This window comes from Empidonax traillii, unplaced genomic scaffold, assembly GCF_003031625.1.
Source record: "Empidonax traillii isolate 1590-97213 ecotype Southwest subspecies unplaced genomic scaffold, ASM303162v1 scaffold499:size456302, whole genome shotgun sequence".
NCBI lineage: Eukaryota > Metazoa > Chordata > Aves > Passeriformes > Tyrannidae > Empidonax > Empidonax traillii.
Window position 1 is genome coordinate 271373 of NW_020955692.1, and position 18050 is coordinate 289422.

General features: G+C 45.4%; 1 protein-coding gene across 1 annotated transcript; it reads left to right on the top strand.

Annotated features, from left to right (window-relative positions):
- The first annotated feature begins 1688 nt into the window (after nt 1-1688).
- Nucleotides 1689-9485, top strand: UBE2B (ubiquitin conjugating enzyme E2 B). Its single transcript, XM_027896480.1, has 6 exons — nt 1689-1795; nt 4838-4918; nt 5642-5667; nt 6685-6774; nt 8009-8097; nt 8901-9485. The coding sequence occupies exons 1-6, from the start codon at nt 1752-1754 to the stop codon at nt 9027-9029; spliced, it is 459 nt and encodes a 152-aa protein (XP_027752281.1). The 5' UTR covers nt 1689-1751; the 3' UTR covers nt 9030-9485.
- The last annotated feature ends 8565 nt before the right edge of the window (nt 9486-18050 follow it).

The window sequence follows — 18050 nt, forward strand, 5'->3', positions numbered from 1 at the left end:
CATGTGCCATGCAATCAACAGAGCAGAAATTGCAGGTGGTTCTTCAGAGTTTTTTAAAAAAAAAGCTTTCAATTTATTAATAAAACTGCAAGCCACACATGTTACTGCCAGGCAGGATTAAAAAGAAAATGTTCCATTAGATAATGTCAACACACTGATCCCCAGTGGTGTCAGAGAGGAAGAAATATTGTCACTGATGAGATATTGCTGACAAGATTCCCAAGCCAGGTGGGAACAACAATGGATTTCGGGTTTAACTCCAGTTTGGTGCTGGTGTTGGGGTTTTGTTTATTTTGCTGGGCAGGCTGAGGGTGACTCGAGCTTCAAAGGGCAGAGAGCTGCCCTTGGGGCAGGGGATGCCCTGTCTGGGCACTGCTTGTTAATGATGAATTAATTAATGTTCTTAAATGACACTAATTATGTGTACAGGTCCAAGCTTGCACTTGTTTTTTTACAGTCTGCTTTGGCAGGAGCTAAATATAAGCTGTGGAAAGGCAGAGGAGCAGCAGTGGAACATAAAGTGAAAATGTCTGTGTGATGGGAGGAGGAGAGAAGTCCAGAGGGGGGGATTGCTTGGCAGGGACCATTCTTCACTAGTGTGGAGAGTGATGTTTTAGTGCCTGGGGAATGGTAGTTTCCTATTACCAAACCTTTGAGAAAGCTTTCTCCCTGCAGTACCAGGCTTTGGGTGAATCCCTTCACTTCCATCTCACTGCTGGCAGCTGAAGGCTTTAATGAGGGGCGTGTTGGGTGTCCAGAGGTAAATCCTTGCAGAGTTAAACCCCACCCTGTGTGAGGTACCAGCTCTGAGCAGTGTCCCATCAGTCTCTCCCAAATCCCCCAGTCAGTGGGTGCTGCAGCGTGGGCCTGGCCCAAGCTTTGTTAAAAACCAGAACCGAGCTTTGTGCTCTGTTGAACCCTGGGCTGGTGCTGCCCCAACACCTGGATGGCTGGAGGCGAAGGGAAGGGGCAGAGGATGCAGACAGTGTTTATTCCACGATGCTTTGACCTCCTTAAAATCACCTGGAAGAACAGCAGAGGCACATGTAACCACACCAGCCCGAGCTCAGGGATAACTTCCAAGGCTCCAGGAAGAACTGGGTCACGAATCCAAAGAGACCTGCTCTGTCTGCTGGAGTAATGGGATTAAAAGAAGGGCTCTGGGAGCCAGGACATCCGTCTGCCTTTAGAGGGAACGTCGGGAGAGGCTGGGGGACCCATATGGCAAAACGTGCCATTACCCCTAATTAAAAACTGATAAAAAACTTGAACTTTCAAACCACCCTGTTACTGCAAAGAGGGGAAGTGGGCTGAGCATTCAGCACGGAAGAAGCCAAGTTTATAACCTTTACAACCCTGCAATGTGACTACAAGTCACTGCTCCTGTGCTTGGCAGAGGCTCCCTTACACCAGGCTGAGCTGGTGTGCGTGGCGCGGACAAAATCCAGCCCGACTGGATTTTGTCAACACACTGCTGACTGGCCGCAGATCATCCCCTTCTTTTCCCGGACCCTTTTCCCGGTGGTTCTTCCCGAGCTCCTCCCGGTCGGAGCTGCGCAAGGCTTCCCCCCCCCCCCCGGCGGGGCCATGGGCCGGCCCGGCCCCCCCCGCGCCGCCCTCACATGGGCCGGCCCTGCCGCGGCCCCGCCCCGCGCGGAGGGAGCCGCCATTGCGGGTTGTTTGTGCGGCCGGGCGGGCGCGGAGGGAGCGCGGGCCGAGGCGGCGCGGCGGCCGCGGACTCTTTGCCCGCCATGTCCACCCCGGCCCGGCGGCGGCTGATGCGGGACTTCAAGAGGTGAGCGGGGCACGGAACCGGGTCCTGCCGCCCTCCCGCGCCTCCCTGCCCAGCGCCGGGTGGCGCCGAGCCCCCCTCGGGGCAGGGGCGGTGCTGGGGGGGTCCCTCGCGGGGAGCGGGGGGTCCCGCTGAGGGGAGCGGGGCTGGGCTGAGGGCAGGGGGTCTCTCTGAGGGGAGCGGGGCTTTGTTCGGGCCGCCGAGCCCCGGCGCCGACGGCTGGGGGCGTGTGAGGATTAAAGTTGGAGCGGTGGCTGGGAAGGAGGGCACCCCGGGAATGCCCCGGGAGGGGGACGGGGGGTCGGGATGTCGCCGTGGGAATCCCGGTGCTTCCAGGTGTCCATGGACACCTCCCGACCCCCCCCCATCCCGCCAAACACCCCCGGGATCCAAAGGCTTCAGCTTTTGGGATGGCTCGGGCAGAATTTAGGAGCGTACCAGGCTTGCGGCGCCTCCCTGAAAGATTTAAGATTTTTTTTTTTTTTTGGGATGGGCTCTTAAAAAACGAAACGCAGGCAAACCGAAAGTGCCCTTCTGGTTTGTCCGCAGCAATAGCCAAAGTCGGTGTTTTTAATCAGTTTTTTTTTAAGCACACGCTGCCCTCTCTGAAGTTGCGTGGGGAATCTTTTGTGTAATGCAGGCAGACTCCTAAAGGAGCAGTTATTAGCTGCACTCTTTTAAATGTTAATGGCCGAACCACTGACTCGGGGATAAATTGTTTCCAGTCTGACACGTAAAGGCACTTGGAGAGTGCGGAGGAGGGTGGGGGTTCCTCTGTAGGATTTACAGGACGTCCCGGGGTTTCTCCGGGCTGGACTGGCTCGGGAGGAGCTGGAGGTGAGTCAGCTTTGATAGTGTCTCTTTTTTTAGCGTAGCGATGTTATCCCCGGGCCCCGAAAATACATCAGCAAACAGTTGACGTGTATTGTAGCTGCACGCAAGGCTGCAGCAGGAAGAGCCCAGTTTGTGGAGTTCCAAGAAGGAGGAGGTTTTTGGGACGTGGGGCCCTCCCCTGCTGTTGTGTGCGAGTGTTGGTGTTTGCTAAGAGGGTGTTTCTTGATTCCTGTTCAAATCAAAACAGGATATTCAGACTTTTTATTGTGTTTGGTTACACAGATGACATGAACCCGTGATTTTTATTTTTTTTCAGTCTGAGTGTCTTAAGTAATTTTTCAAGATTGCAATCAGATGTGGGTTTTATGCCCTTATAATCATAGAACGACTGCTTTAATAATTTTGCAGTTAAGGCTGGAGAGAAGACTTTAAAGCTGTGGAAAAGTGTAACCAAGTAAACACAAATCACATTTATTTTTCATATATATATGACCCCCCCCCCAGACCTTATGTAGCTTTTTCATGCCAGTTTTTGTTTTGCTCTCCTCTTTCCTAGTTATGTATTTGTTTAGCCTCATGTTACTTCACACTGAAACAACAGATCGTGTGCTGTGAACTCACATCATCAAATATAAACTGCTTTCAGATACTGTGATTGTCAGGAGCAGCCAAGACGGAACAGTTCAGCAGATTCTGTAATTCCTCTAATTTGTTTGACTAAACCAAAAGGAAAAACAAACAAACAAACCCAGTTTGTTTATTTATTTATTTATTTATTTATTTATTTATTTTGGCTGATAAAAAGGGTTTACAAACACCACATTTTCCTGAGGTGTTTCAGACCGCCAGGTCCCGTTTGCAGGCCCTGTGTGCAGTTTAGCCCCTGTGACAGTAGGGTGCACGTGTGCTTTAAAGTTGATTTAACCTTCCAGATGCGTTGGTGAGGCCGGTGCTCAGGCACTGCTGCTGGCAGACAGCCCGGCTGTCACGGAGCAGGGAGTCCTGTTCCTGCCTTCCCTGACCAAAATAGTAGGTGGTCTGTGCTGTTGATCCTGAGCTGTCTTGAACTGCGTGTGCTCAGAGAGCAGGGATGTAAACACGGAGTTCAGAGGGGCTCTGGGACATCCATGGACACGTGGAGGGTATCCCAGGTGAGGCAGTACCGGTGCAGGAGCATTGCCCGCCTCTGCTTTTGTCAGCTCTCAATAAACCTGCCTTTGCACATCCACTTTTAGTTAAAATGTGTCCCTGGGTCTGCAGAGCTTGTTGTGGCAGCTTGTTCATAAGTTACTGTGATGCGATCAAACTTCCTGGTAACACTGCAGGATTCCTTGTGAGGCAAAGGCAGTCACTGCATTGTCCTTATTCTTGCATAACTGAGCGGGTTTGATCGGGCAAGTTGTTTGGGACTCGCTGATTTATGTTGTTCATGGTCTCATGTGATGCTGAAGCAGAAACCCTGATACACAGAAGACTGGGCAGAGGGGAGTGTTTGAATCCTGTTCTTTGGCTGCAATACATATTTCTGTCTGCTCCAAGTTTATGAGGCTTTCATTAAGTAACGTGCCTTAGGATTAGGGAACTAAAAATAATTCGAAATGCTCCCGTGATTGCTGTAGAGATAAACACATCGTTGAACTGGTAGGAGGGAGCAGTGCACAGGTTTTCCCCTTGCTCCCTTTTGAAGCAATCGGCTTGCCAGTCAAAATAGGCTTCTACCAAACTTAGCCAGCTTGCACACACAGATCTGGGAACGCAGGAAAAGCTCCACTGACTGCCTGGATCCCAGTTTGTTCTGTGTGAGTGTCACTGCCTGGATCTCAGCTCCTGGTTGTGGCTGCAGCTTGCTCTCCTCTTCCTGGTGGCAGCCAGCAGCAATTGCTCTTTCATAGTTCACCATGCAGCTCTGTAAATCCCAGCTGTCCGTGGTGCTTTAAGTTATTTTACAGTTAATCCTTTGCTCCCTGAACACTTAATCAGGCCTGTGGGGCTCTTGGAGTGTCTCAGAGTACAACACGAGGAAACTTTTATGTGCATTGCCTTGTAGGTTTGTCTTTCAGAGTATCCATAATCTGCTTGTAATGCTTTGTGTGTTCTCTGATTTGGAAGGAGAAAATATTTACAAAATGTGGATATTGCTGTTGAATTATACTTGCAGATGGAAGTGTTTCATTTATATATGACTTGCCATTCTGTGTTTGTGATTTTTAGATTGCAAGAGGACCCTCCTGTGGGTGTCAGTGGTGCACCATCCGAGAATAATATAATGCAATGGAATGCAGTTATATTTGGGTAAGAGTTTTTGGTCACTAGGAAATTCTATATCAGAGGGCTAAATATAATAATCTGCTGTTTGTTTTAACAATTATTCTCTTTTTTCTGTACATAAAGTCAGCAAATTTAGAAGAATGACTAAGGGTGCCGTTGTGGTAACAATCTGTTTCCAGGAATAAAGCAGAATGCATAGGGAAGAAAAACTTTAAATTTGTTCAGCTTTTTGTGTTGTATAAAGCTTGCATGTGGCTTAATGAAGGGGTCAGACTGTGTAGGAGTTGGGTTCTGAAAATGCAGGATTCCTCTTTAAAGTACATAAGCACTGCATGTTCCAGGCCATTAAATCCAGATGTATTGGCAGTGATTGGATTGATTCCCAGTGGGACGAGGTGCAGGTTCTGCCTGGGAAGCTACATTCTGTATCCTACAGAAGGGGAGCTGGCTTGGTATCCTTCCATAAAACTGCAGTGTGCTTGCTAGTAATCTGCTCATTAATTCCAATCTGGTCACATAATGGTACGTGCATTATTTGGGATGATGATAAAGTAGATATCCCAAATAGCAGAGTGACTGTGGAGGAGCGTCTCAGATGCAACAAAGCTCTCTCTTAAGTATTTAGATTATTGCCCCTACCTGTATCTCGTGGAGGGTGAAGAAGATACAAATTTGCTGAGTTTATTTATTGCCTGTGTGGAAGTAGGTAATCACTTTTAACTGGAGTTTCTTTTCAAAACCTTTCAGGCCAGAAGGGACACCTTTTGAAGATGGTAAGCCACTAACTTTTGTATCCTTTGTCATTCTTATAAATATTGCCAGTATTAACATTGTTCTGCTTTGGAAAAAAGAATAGATGTTATCTGTATATAATTTGAAACAAACCAAGCAAGGGAAGGTTTGTTGGCCATAAAAATACGCATCTTGATCTAAGCAGTGTCTTGTGTCAGTGGCTGATGGTTAGTTAGGAAGCTGCTATCAAGCCTGTACAAAGCTCTGTACACCAGAGCTTTTAGCAGGGGATGTTGGCCTAGTGCTGCCAGATGCGTTTCCACATCTCCAGAGCTGAGCTCAACAAGACTCTGCTTTTCTCGTTTCATCCTCCTGGCATGTTTGATTCATTGCTGTGCTCCTAATGAAGAACAGGTGAAAAACCTTGAATTGTTCTGAATATAGAACTCAGTGAGGGCGAGGGAATCCCAAATTTGTACATAAACATGAAAGTTGGTGTGTAATGAACCTCCCTTAGGCATATGAGGAATAATGAGTTTAATAATTATAGTATTATTGCAGTAATTGGCAGCAGATGGGTTTTTCTCTGTGTTGGGTTGGAGGAGTTACAGTAAATTATTCACTGATCCATAATAAAGGTTTTCAGTGAATCAGTTATGAGCTCCAAAGACTGAGATTGCTGCTGATGAAATTCCAGTGTTTTTTTTGCTGGCACCACAGTTGCCTTCTTAATGAAACGCCTCCAAGTCACCCAAGTCCACGGGACCAGCATGTTGGGTCATGGAGAAAGGGGAGGGCAGTGGGAGAATGTTGGCTCAAGCTGCCTTTGCCATGCATACAGTGAGACTCCAAACTTCTGCCAGCTTCTGCTGCTGGCTTTATTACTCCTAAATTTTATTATCACTTGAAATACATGAAAAGAAATCAGACTTGGGGTTGTTTGTTTATATAATGGTGAGAAGAAGTATTGATCATGGGGCACATTAATTAATTTCTTGTCTGTGTTCCTGGAAATGTTCTTTTTGTTGATCTGATTGTCCTTATCTTTTTTTGGACAGGTACTTTTAAACTAGTAATAGAATTCTCTGAAGAATATCCAAATAAACCTCCAACTGTTAGGTTTCTATCCAAAATGTTCCATCCAAATGGTGAGTGAATCATCTTTATTTAGCTGTAATACCCATTAAATATTATGGTGTGGTCATGTATTCTCCAAACCTCCAGAATGCTTAACAGCTCCTCATTTCTCTTCATTGCCATCTCCTAAGTAGATGTCTAGGACAGCAACTGCTTGATGAAAAATTAAGAGTTATGATGCTATTAAGAAGCAGCTATCTGCCTTTTTCTAATCAATATGTACCCTCAGTAGCAAAGCCTGTGAGTATTTTCAGCAGCAGCTGCACTTAGGTTGGTTTCAAGAGGCAATTCTGGTTGCAGCTTCCTGCCCCTTCCATTTAACAGCAGTTGTGTCTGTGCAGCCACATCGTGACTGCAGGGACCTGCTGGAGCCAAATGTTATTTATTTCTGCTGGGCAGGGTTTCAAGTCCCTGCTTTTGTCCTGTGCTCTGGACCAAGCTGGACTGGCACAGGGGGAACATGAGGATGCTCAGTCCCAGAGGAGGCAGCTGACCTGACCTCAGTGATGAGGGCAGCACTGTGAGGATGTGCACTGTTGTTCCTTCCCAGCTCTTGGTAGGTTTGGCTCAGTTATTCCTGCCTGCATTCAGGTTTTATTGAGGAAAAACCCAAACCTTGCCTCTTGCCCTTCTGTAGCAACCATGCTTCAGTTGGGTCTCTGCCAGGGGGTTGTACTTTGCTGGGTTTTATTGGCATGAACACTTGGAGCACAAGGGTGTAGGACTTAGAGTGCTGAGGCTCAGATTCACACAGGCTCCATCAATCCAGACAGAAGCAGGATTTCAGGCACACTTTCCCATATTTTCTGTTGTCTGCCTTGGTGCATCTCACAGTAAGTACAGGGGACGTGAAAACAGGGCAGGAACTCCCCCTCCAGTGTGTGGTGGCCTGAGTGGGTTCCACTCCTGCAGTCAGTGCCTTGCTGCTCTCTGGGAGGCCTCTCTGTGTGACAGTGTGGATCAGTCACCCTGGAGGAGCAGCAAACCCAGCGTGCCCATTCCTGTGCTAGTGCCAAAATCTGCAGACCTTCCTTCTTTTCCTCTTAAGTGTTCTGTTAATTCCAGTAATAAATCTTCAAAACACAACATGTCAAACTACAGAAGCTTGTGAGAACATAACTGCTGTCCCCTTTCCTAAAGCGTTAATTTAAGCAGAGACTGCTTTGGAACAATAAGTCTGCCTTGAAGAGTGTGTAATGAACCGTAAATCTGCCGGGTTCTGAATGCTCTCTGTTGTGTTTGCAGTGTATGCCGATGGCAGCATATGTTTAGATATCCTTCAGAACCGCTGGAGTCCGACATACGACGTTTCCTCTATTTTAACTTCAATTCAGGTAACTTTGCATCTGCTTTACCAAACAGTGACGATGTTGTCCCTGTTCCAGAATACCCAGCTCAGTGATGGGGATAACCAGGTATCTGTATCCAGGGGAACTTCAAACCCCTGCGAGCTCAGCAGTAGCTTTTTAGATCAAATAAAGGCAGAGATGCTGATCTACATAATTACTGATCCTGAGCTACAAAACTGCCATTATGCATTTCTGTGCAGGAAAGCAGTTAACTGGTTTGGGTTCATTTTTAACTGGTTTTAGTCAAGATGGGCCATCAGCTGCAGAAATTTGCCTAGTGCTTCAAACACAAACCTTTATCATGAAGCTCTGCCCTTGGAAGTCCTCGAAGGGACAATACTGCTGGAACCTACAACTTGGAATAAGTGAAAATGTCCTGGCACAGCAGAAAAGCACATTTCCTTTTCTCCTCTGTGATTGTTTGTATTTTTCTACAGTGAAGTTTTGTAGGAGATGTCTTAAGCCCCTCTTCAGTCCTGAATGCCAATAGTTGGGTAATTATCTAATAGTCAATTAGCTTCATAGTGCTGACTGGCACAAAGGGCCCTGTCCCTCTTAGGCTTGTGAACCTACAAGTGTGTGCAGCACTAGTGCTTAAGCAGGGTGTAATTAGAGGTTCAGCAATGTAATTAGGGGTGCCCTTCCATGAGTTTAACCAGGTTTTACTCATCTGACCCTTCTGAGTCACGTCTGCCCTGTGAAACGCATTTGACTTGGAAGTTGTAACTCGATGTTCCCCGATTTAAATGTGTTGGTTTGTCTCACGTTATGTTTTCCCCTCTTTGCAGTCTCTGCTTGATGAACCCAATCCAAACAGTCCAGCAAACAGTCAGGCAGCACAGCTTTACCAGGAGAACAAACGGGAATATGAGAAAAGAGTTTCAGCCATTGTGGAACAAAGTTGGAATGATTCGTAACAGCTGCTGTGTTACTCTCCATCCTCATAATCCTTATGTACAATTTAACTCTCAGTAGAAAGGCTACCAGAAATTTCAAGTGCCACAGTTCTATGAATTTGCATAAAACCTCATTTGCAAACAAAATTAAGCCCTCCAGTTTAGGAAAGCTAAAAGCTTGTGTATCTCGATTAACGTCCTTTTTATTGCATGATATGAACTAAGTTATTGCTACATAAATTTGTAATATATCCTGTTTGTATTTTTTTTCCAAGTGTATAATGTTGGTGTGGAGTTTTCATGACAGAATATACACATTTTGTAAATCTGTACTTTTTCAAATATTGAATGCCTTATTTTTGAATTCTTTAGATTTTTAAATTGGAGAAAAGCACTTAACAAAGTTTTTATATATGAATATTTCATGTAAAACTGTTAAATACATAACCTTAGTGCAAGACATTCTGCTCTCACTCTTTATCTGTTTCCAAGGGCTCATTTTTTAGGCCATTTTTCCTTCTGGTCTCTGCTGATGGTACCATGCACTTTACAAACAGTTACTCCGTGGTATAACTGTCTCCACGGGATGTCTCTGCTTCTGCACCAACTCGATTCTGTGTGTCCTCAGTTGTATGAGGAAGAGTTTTTGGTAGCTGCCAATTATAAATTGGGAAACAGATGTAACTATTTTGCTAAAAGTCCCCCTTTAAACCAGCAGGGGAGTTGGAAACACCACCTGGATGAACCAGGCTTGGTGCTAATGTATCCTAATAACTCTTACTTTTCAGGGAGACGGTATTTTACCGAGTTGTAAAATGTTGTCATCTAAATCTGTCCTAGATTCACACACTGTAATATAGTTTTGAATACCTTCCAGTAATTAAAGAGGTGTCCCATTAGTTTCCCTTGGGGAAAAAATTAATCACCAGCAGAAGAAAACATGCCTGCAGATTTAATGGGGTTATTCTTTGAGGCTTGGCTGTGCACCACCTGGGCAGGTCTCGTGTCTGTAGCACAGAGGTTCCACGTACTCCTACACTGCTGGTTTTAAAGGAGTTTGGCTTTGCTTTTGGAAGTGTTAATGTGGTGGTAATTTCATACCATGTTCTGTAAATCAGGCTGGATGACTACAGTCAAGAAACAGGTCTTTTTTTTTTTCTTCCAGCAGCAAAATTGCAACCCCTTTGTCATAATTCCAACCAGCATTACATATGTATTAAAACCTCCAAATCCTATACCAAAATGCAGCTCAGTGTTGCCTGGAAAGCAGTGGAAGTTTATTTCAGCTAGAAGAGAAAACGCTGTTTATTTGCAACAGTCATGACTAAAAGCCTCAATGCACTGAAACAGGAATATCAATTTACACCTCCCACCTTGTGAAGTTCTGTGATCTCTGGGAGCTGCACTCTTGGGTTTTAAACGAGCGCTGAGAGTGTTGTCAAGACTCTTAGGAGCTGTGGAGTAAAATGCTGTAGCTTAGGCAGGAATTGGTGTGCAAAGGCACAGTAACAGAAGCAGCAGTGCTGAGTAATAACTGAACTACTCCCATTAAGGCAGTTACTTTCCCTGAATTGGTGAATTTGTGTTTAAAAATTCTTCAATCTGCATCTGATTAACAGAAGCCCCAGAGCATCCAGTTTGCCTTGTGGCTGTGGTGGAGTGACAGTGACACTGGCAAAGCGGTGCTGCCTGGCCTAAAGCAGCAGCAGGGCAAAGGTTTTTGTTCACAAACACAGTGTGGAAAAGCTTCCTGTTTCTAAGAATTAATGGAAGCTTTGAAGGTTATTTTTTAAAAATTTTGCCTCCTGTTTCAGTATTTTTGTTGCTCGGATGTGTGCACGGGAGTCATTCGAGTCCACATTAATTTGATTATTCCTGAACAGCCAGTTTGGCCTCGTTACAGATCGATGATGCCCCGAACGTGTTTGTGAGGGATGGGGCAGTGGATGTCTGAGAAACATAATTGGAGCAGAGGGAGGTTTAATTGAGTGATCAGACACTGCAAACTGCCTGAGCTGGGATCCACACTCTGTCTGAAGGTGTAGGAGCATCCTCTGCTGAGGGCAGAATGCAGAGCCTACACTCAGTGCAGTCTCAGTGGAAAATGTCCTGCTGTCCCTCAGACAGAGGGAATAATTGTGAGTTACTGTATTCCCAGTGGATAGAGGGAAGGACTGGTGACTTTGGTGAGCCCTCCACCAGTACATGAAAAATAATCACAGCATGGATCAAAACCTGTTAAAACTTCATGGAGAAACAATTTACGACCAGGAGTTCAATGAAATTTAAGGACCAAAAGGTTCAAGTGCATCAGGTCACGAGAGCACAGGCACAGTGAACTTTGTGGCACAGTTGCCTTCCTAAACAGTGCACTGGGATGCTTGATTTTTTGATAAATGGATTGAGAGATACACTAAGCTTGCTAGGACAGTGGGATTAATTAGAAGGACTGACGGGTACAGGGTTGGGGGTTTACAGCTTCTCACGGGGCTTTGGTTCATTGATATTAAACAGCCCATAGTCACTTCTTTTCCATAGGATTCCACAGAAAGATTGAAAATCACCGTGGAGACATCTTTAAATTAGTCACCCCAGAGTTTTTGTCCTGTACATCCAAGTGTCACTGATTTTACAGGTGGAGACCTCCAGATGTGCAGGGTTTTGGTGTCAGTCAGGAAGCCGTCCCTGGGCATTGCCCACCCAGAATTCCAGGTCCACCTTTGCCTTCAGGTTTATCACCGTGACATTATTCACGAAGAGGCATCAAACACTGCACTGCATGTGCTGCTTTCTTCAGATCTCGGTTCCCTGAAGATGTCTCATCCAAATACAGTCCCAAGCCGAAACTGCAGGACTTGGATCTTCACAAATGTGATTAACTTCACCACTGCGAGTCGTCCCGTTGGGATTCTGCACCGTACTACAGATAAATGTGTGTAATTGCAGAATTGAGGCCTTAGGCTGTGAGAAGGGAAGAAATCACAGCTTGAGGTACCGTATCTGCAGCTTCTTTGTGGGAGGTTTTGTATTAATAGTCAATTAATCCAATGTGTCAAACAAATAAAGCTTTAAATATTTAGAGATTAGGAGGTGCCTAATAAAAAATTTACGGGGAAAAAGGAAGATTCCCTGATCGCTACAGTGGCACTTGATTAATTCAAAATAAAATAGGGTAGCACAGACGGGTAAATACTTCACATTTGACGTGTCATGGTTCTGTAAGAATTTTTGATGTGTATAAAAATGCACCAGGAGAGGAAGAGCCTTCTCATCCGGCCAGTGTTTCTGTTTGAGCTTTTTGCTGTTTGTGGAAGCTGTCCCAGGCAAATACTATGCCTTTATTTGTTTAGAGTTGTTTTTTGGAAGAGGAAAGATGTGATCAGCAGGCAATCTGCTGTAATGTGTGAGTTGGCAAGGCAGGTTCCCCACCTCTCCTTTGGACGGGAATCTGTGGAGAGTGGCTGGTTGGACCGAGAGTGGGAAACGGGGACCAGACTGTGGGTGAGTGGGCAGCGTTTGTGTGGGAGCAGCCCCAGCTCCAGCATTCTCTTTAATTTGTTATTTTAGTATCAGGACAATTACCTGGCCTTCTCTCCCTGATTTTGTTAATCTTGCTGATGGAAGAGCTTCAGGTGAGTCCAGAATTCCTGTGTGTCCCGTCATCGTGGTGCCGATGGCTCACAGATCCTCCTCAGTGCGCCCGACTGCCTTAGAAGGTGCAGTCTGTTATAGACCCTTGGATCCAGCCTTGGGCCATACAAACACCGTGCAGCCAGAGTGGTGCATGAGTTAGGAGGCATTCTGTTTGTTTCACTGAAGTTTTTGGGATAAAACCAGTCCAAAACTGGGGGGGAGGCCAACGACGAGCTGTGTGTTACTGCACAAAAATGGACAGATTTGTTGAACACGAGTCTTCTTCACAGTTCATATCTGGAAATTTCTTCATATCAAAAGAAGAGTGGTGAAAGAGGTGAAGGGGAAAGGAGCTAAATCTAAAAAAAGAAAATAATTAAATATGTAGAATCCAAGAACAAAACCCATTGAGAACCCAATGCTGCTCTGCTGTTGCTGTGCATTCAAAGATTATGAGTCATTTTAGAAAAGAATGTGTCTTGGATTATGTGTGTGTACACAGGAGAGGGCTTTTTGAGCTATTCTGGAAACCTCAGGTAGGAGTGTTTGAAAATAAATGGGATTTAGAGTTTAAGGGTTTTTTTTGCTTAAGCATTGTTATTGCACCTTGAGTTCATCTCATGCCCAGCCACCACGAGCAGAGGACAAAAAAACAGGCAGAACTTTTTAAACTCTGTGATAATGACTGTAATTAACATCACAAGCTATGGAAATTGCAATATTCCCTACGGGTTTCTTGTCATTATCCCATGTTTCTGCGCTGAAAATAAAGATTTTTAGACAGGGTATCTTCTGCGTTTAGCACTGTCCCACTAATGGTAACGTTCCAGCCTCGGTGACTGCGTGAATCCATTCTCAATGCTTGTGTCTGCTGGGGTCTGTGTGAGAGCTGTACCCTGCCAGAAAGCAAACATGCTCCTCTCAAACACTGGACGTTGTTCAGCATCCAGAATGAAGCCTCTCTCTTCATGGTGTGCTCAGAGCACGCAGCGTGGGATTTTCTGAGCTAGTGCAAATGTTACTCGAAGAAAATGTGTTTTAAAGTCCTAGCATGTGAATGTTTTAATTGGAAGTTCAGCAGGGTCATAAAATGAATTATTTTTGCCCTTAAACATGTGCCAGGGCTGGGTCAAACTCCTGTGTGAAGGCAGAGCTGTGTCTTGGTGGCACTGATGGAGCTGAGACCTGGCTGCAGAGGCTGCTGGTGCTGAAGGTGGGGCAGATTGCCCTGCCCGAGCCTCCACCTGCAGCACAGGGTGTTAGAGCTGAAGACATCTTGTGTTTCTTCCCTTGTTTTTCAGTTTGGGCCATTAACTGCCGTGTCTGATGCATTTGGGAGCTGAACAATTTTGACAGCTGCCAATTTGGTACACATACCGTGGGCTGAGCTGGGAGCCACCAGGCTGGCCGGGATCCTGCTCTACCTGGCACGGCAACGACCTTGGGCACAAAGGGGGACCTAAAGATGTATCCATGAGGGAACTACTTGGGCAGGGAAAGGGCACCCCAAGCACCTGAGACCCTCAGTGGTTTTTATCCTGGATAAACCTCTGCTTACAGGATCAGTGAACGCGCCCATGCTGTTTTCAAAGCCGTGCTGAACTTCCAACTGCAGTTCATTTGCGTCCAGTAAATGTAAATATTGTTATTTTATTACTCCACATTAGTGCTGTCTTGATGGGAATAGAAGGATTTAGTTCTGAAATATGGTCCTTCACACAGGCTGAGAGGCAAATTGTCTTCAATGACTGACCAGAGCGGGAAGGAGGCAGAAATGCCATCTCCTCTGAATTAATTATGAACCACACAGCTCTTGCTATTATCTGTTTACACATTATTGGCCTTGTGATGTGCTGGGGAGAGGATTTGCTTTCACTGTCTGGTCCAAACGTACGTTAAGTCCAATTTCATTAAGGAGGCTGCTCGCCTGCCCCGTTGAAAGGGTCATTGTGTTAGTTATTACAGTGTTTTCTTTGTGCTCGCTTCCCCCAAATTCCAGTAACTATTTCGTAGAAAAGTTTGCAAGTGAACTTTTGATGCCTGTGAAAGCTGCTTCATTGACTTTATTGACTCCAGAGCCCGAAGTTCTTTATCCACAGAGATCTTTAAAAGGACACTAAAAAGTTTCAGCCAAAGCTTATAGAATTTGGTACTTATAGTTAAGTATTATAGACCCAATGCTGTTCCCATGGAGACCTAAAGGAATTTTTCCATTGAATTAAGTGGTAGCAAAGCATACCCTTTATTAAGTGGGAAAAGGAGAAGGCTGGAGAACTCCATTTGTTGTTCCCAGATTTGTTTGTGTGCTTGCTCTGCTGTAGAAAGAAAGAAACCCGGGGAAATTTGGGGTCTTTTCATTGTGATTCGTCTGCTTCAGGCTCAGTGTCTGTGGGTGAGGGGGTGTGTGGGTCCGGGGAGATGACCCACGAGGCAAAGGCAGAGCTCTCCTTTCGCTCTGGAAGTTTGGGATGTTGCTCAGGGGGTTGTTGAAGACCCTGGTGAGCCCAGCTTCGAGCAGGGGCTCTGCCACGGGCAGATGGACAGATCCTGCAGCTCCAGGGTAAGAATTTACAGAGAGAGATAAAACTGAGGCCTCAAACTGTGCAATGTGATGCCAAAAAATGTTTTTGGTTGAAGCTGTGTCATGAAATCCTGAAGTCAACAGATTTATCACTGATTTAGCTGGAGTGAGGAGCTCGTCTATAATGAAGTCCTTTCATTTTGTCTCACTGAGATTTCTCTTGTTCTTTCTTGCTGCCTTATGACACATTCACTCCATCCTTGTCTCAAACAAAGAGAAATTATGCTATCATGATCGCCCTTTAAATATTTTCTATTTGAGGACCAACTGAGAAGGCTCCAGAGGCGAATTCTTGGTTTAGAAGTTGCTATTTATGTCCAGACACATCTGAATGTCGTTCTGCTTTGAATGTCCTGGATTGCTTGTAGTTTTCTTTGTAGAGATGGATGAGTCTGGAGAGGGCACACATTACTTTAAATTAACTTGAAATAAGCTCTAACCAGCTCAGGTTTCTACTTGTTGCAACTGGCTCCCTTGATGAAAATCCGTAACAAAATAAGCGGCACCGCAAGGAAAATTCTTATTTATTGGTGTTTTGAAGCAGTGCAGAAAGAGATTCTCGATCCATGACATTGGATTCTGTTGGCATATTAATATTTGAATTATTGTGGTGTCTCAGACTCCTGGTTGTGGCAAGGAGCCTACATGGGTTCTACACAAACAAATCCAGCATATTTTAGTCTTTCCTCCAAAGGGCTTCCAGCTTGCAGGTGTAATGCAGAACAGGAACAGTCAGGCACAGAAGGAAAGTAAATAACAAAATTATGAATTAGTGCCAAGAAAGCTGCTGGTCTCCTATTGCTAATCAATTATCAAACATCATCATAAATCAATAGTTAAGTCTGGAAGTTTATACATTTCATAAAAACTATAATGACAGAGTCAGGCACACCTGAAGTAGGGAGCCAAACCTTCCTTGCTGTTTTGTAGGTATTCATGTCACAGCATCCCTCTGTGGGTTAAATTAACAAATACACCATTTTCTAAGATTTTGATTTTATGAGAAACAGGTCCTCTGGGTCAATCATGAGACTTTTTGTTTCTGAATTTGTTACAGGCAGGGCAGGACTCAGGGCAATGTCAGCAGGCGAAATGGGCTCATAGAACAGAACCACAGAACCACTTAGGTTGGAAAAGGCCTTTAGGATCGTTGAGTCAAACTGTTAAAACCTCCTGGATCTCCAGGGTGGAACTGCACAGACACTGAGTGTCTGATGCATCCACCCTGAGCTCGAATGGAATGTTTCTGCAGCATCTTGGGGGGGGTTTCATCCCCCAGCCTGGCCAAGGAGAGGGCAGGTGTGTGCAGGAGACCCCCTTCTTCCAAATCACTTTGAAGAACACAAAATGCCACCAAACCTCTGTTTATCCAGCTTAATTGTCTCACTGCTGGCTGCACGCTGGTTCCATTCATTTTTAAAGGACGGAGCAAATATTTCAAACGGGTGATCAAAAGAATATTTTACTCTTTTCACATGCTGAGTATGGAGCCTATGAAACATTTATTCAGGAAATGAAGTATTAGGGCCTGACAGATATCTCCAGCATCACTGAATAAGCAGGTTATCTGGAGATTTCTAGTGCAAACAATCCCGTGCTTTGATGAATACACGAGTAATGCCATTACAGGGGGCTGGAAGCAAGATTAGATTGAAGGTACAATCATTTCAGCAATTATAATAAACTCTGAAAATTAAGTGGATTACAAGGAGAACCCCCTTTTTTCCTCTGTGCATTTCTTAAGTGAAGAATAACAGAGCGTTTTGCTTTACAGTGTAAATAATAATATTTTTGTTGAGCAGGGGGCTGGATGTAATGGAAAGAGATTGATGCCTGGTATCTTAGGGAATTCTGCAGGAGGATCAGTGAAATGTTGCAGTCCTACATGGTCATAGCTTCTGTTTGTCCTTGGTTTTGTGCATGACATTCATCTGGGACGTTGACACTTTATTTTCACTCAGCGCTGTTGTCACAACGACGACGCAGCCCCTCTCTGCTAAACTGAAGTGTTTAGGAGCTCTGAGACCTCAAATTGTAATTACATCGCCTCAAATGTCAGGTTCTTCAACAGCATATCACTGCTGCTGATAGAAACCTAAGCAGCTTAGGTGATATAAACCTAAGGAGCTTAATAGCGCCACGATGCCACAGAATGTGTGGGGAATCTCCCCGCGCAGGGAATCTGATAGGGGAGCTCTGAGTCACGGTGACAGCTTCAACAAGCAGGCAGGCAGGGAAGGCAGGCAGGGTGTGATGAGCTCAGAGGAGGTGAGTTGATGATTTGCTATTTATAGATGCACGGAGAGGCTCAGAGACAGGAACTCCAGGCAGAGCCGCTCTCCGCTCCGCTACGAAAATGATTCCTCGTCAGAGCTGCGAGAGAAACACAATTTGTAGCTGGCAGAGTCTCAGGGTGCCCTGATTGTAGGAGCACGTGGGCCTGCCACAGCAGCAGCCTCTGATGAGAGCCTGAAACGCAGCCCATCTGAGCAATTCACTGCTGGATTTTCTCTTTCCGCTCCTTGGTGAGCGTGTTTTGTTTTCCCAGAGAAAGAAGGGAGTGATGCTGTGTGTCCTTTCCACCAAGAGCAGCCTCCTCTGCTTGTGTTAAACTGAAGGAGGGCCAGTTTAGATCAGATATAACGAAGAGGTGTTTTACAATGAGGGTGGTAAAACATTGGCACAGGTTGCCCAGAGGGGTGGTGGATTCATCCAGGTTGGACAGGGCTCTGAGGAACCTGCTGTAGTTGAAGATGTCCCTGCTCATTGCAGGAGGTTAGGCTAGGTGACCTTTAAAAGGTCCCTTCCAACTCAAACAAGTCTGTGTT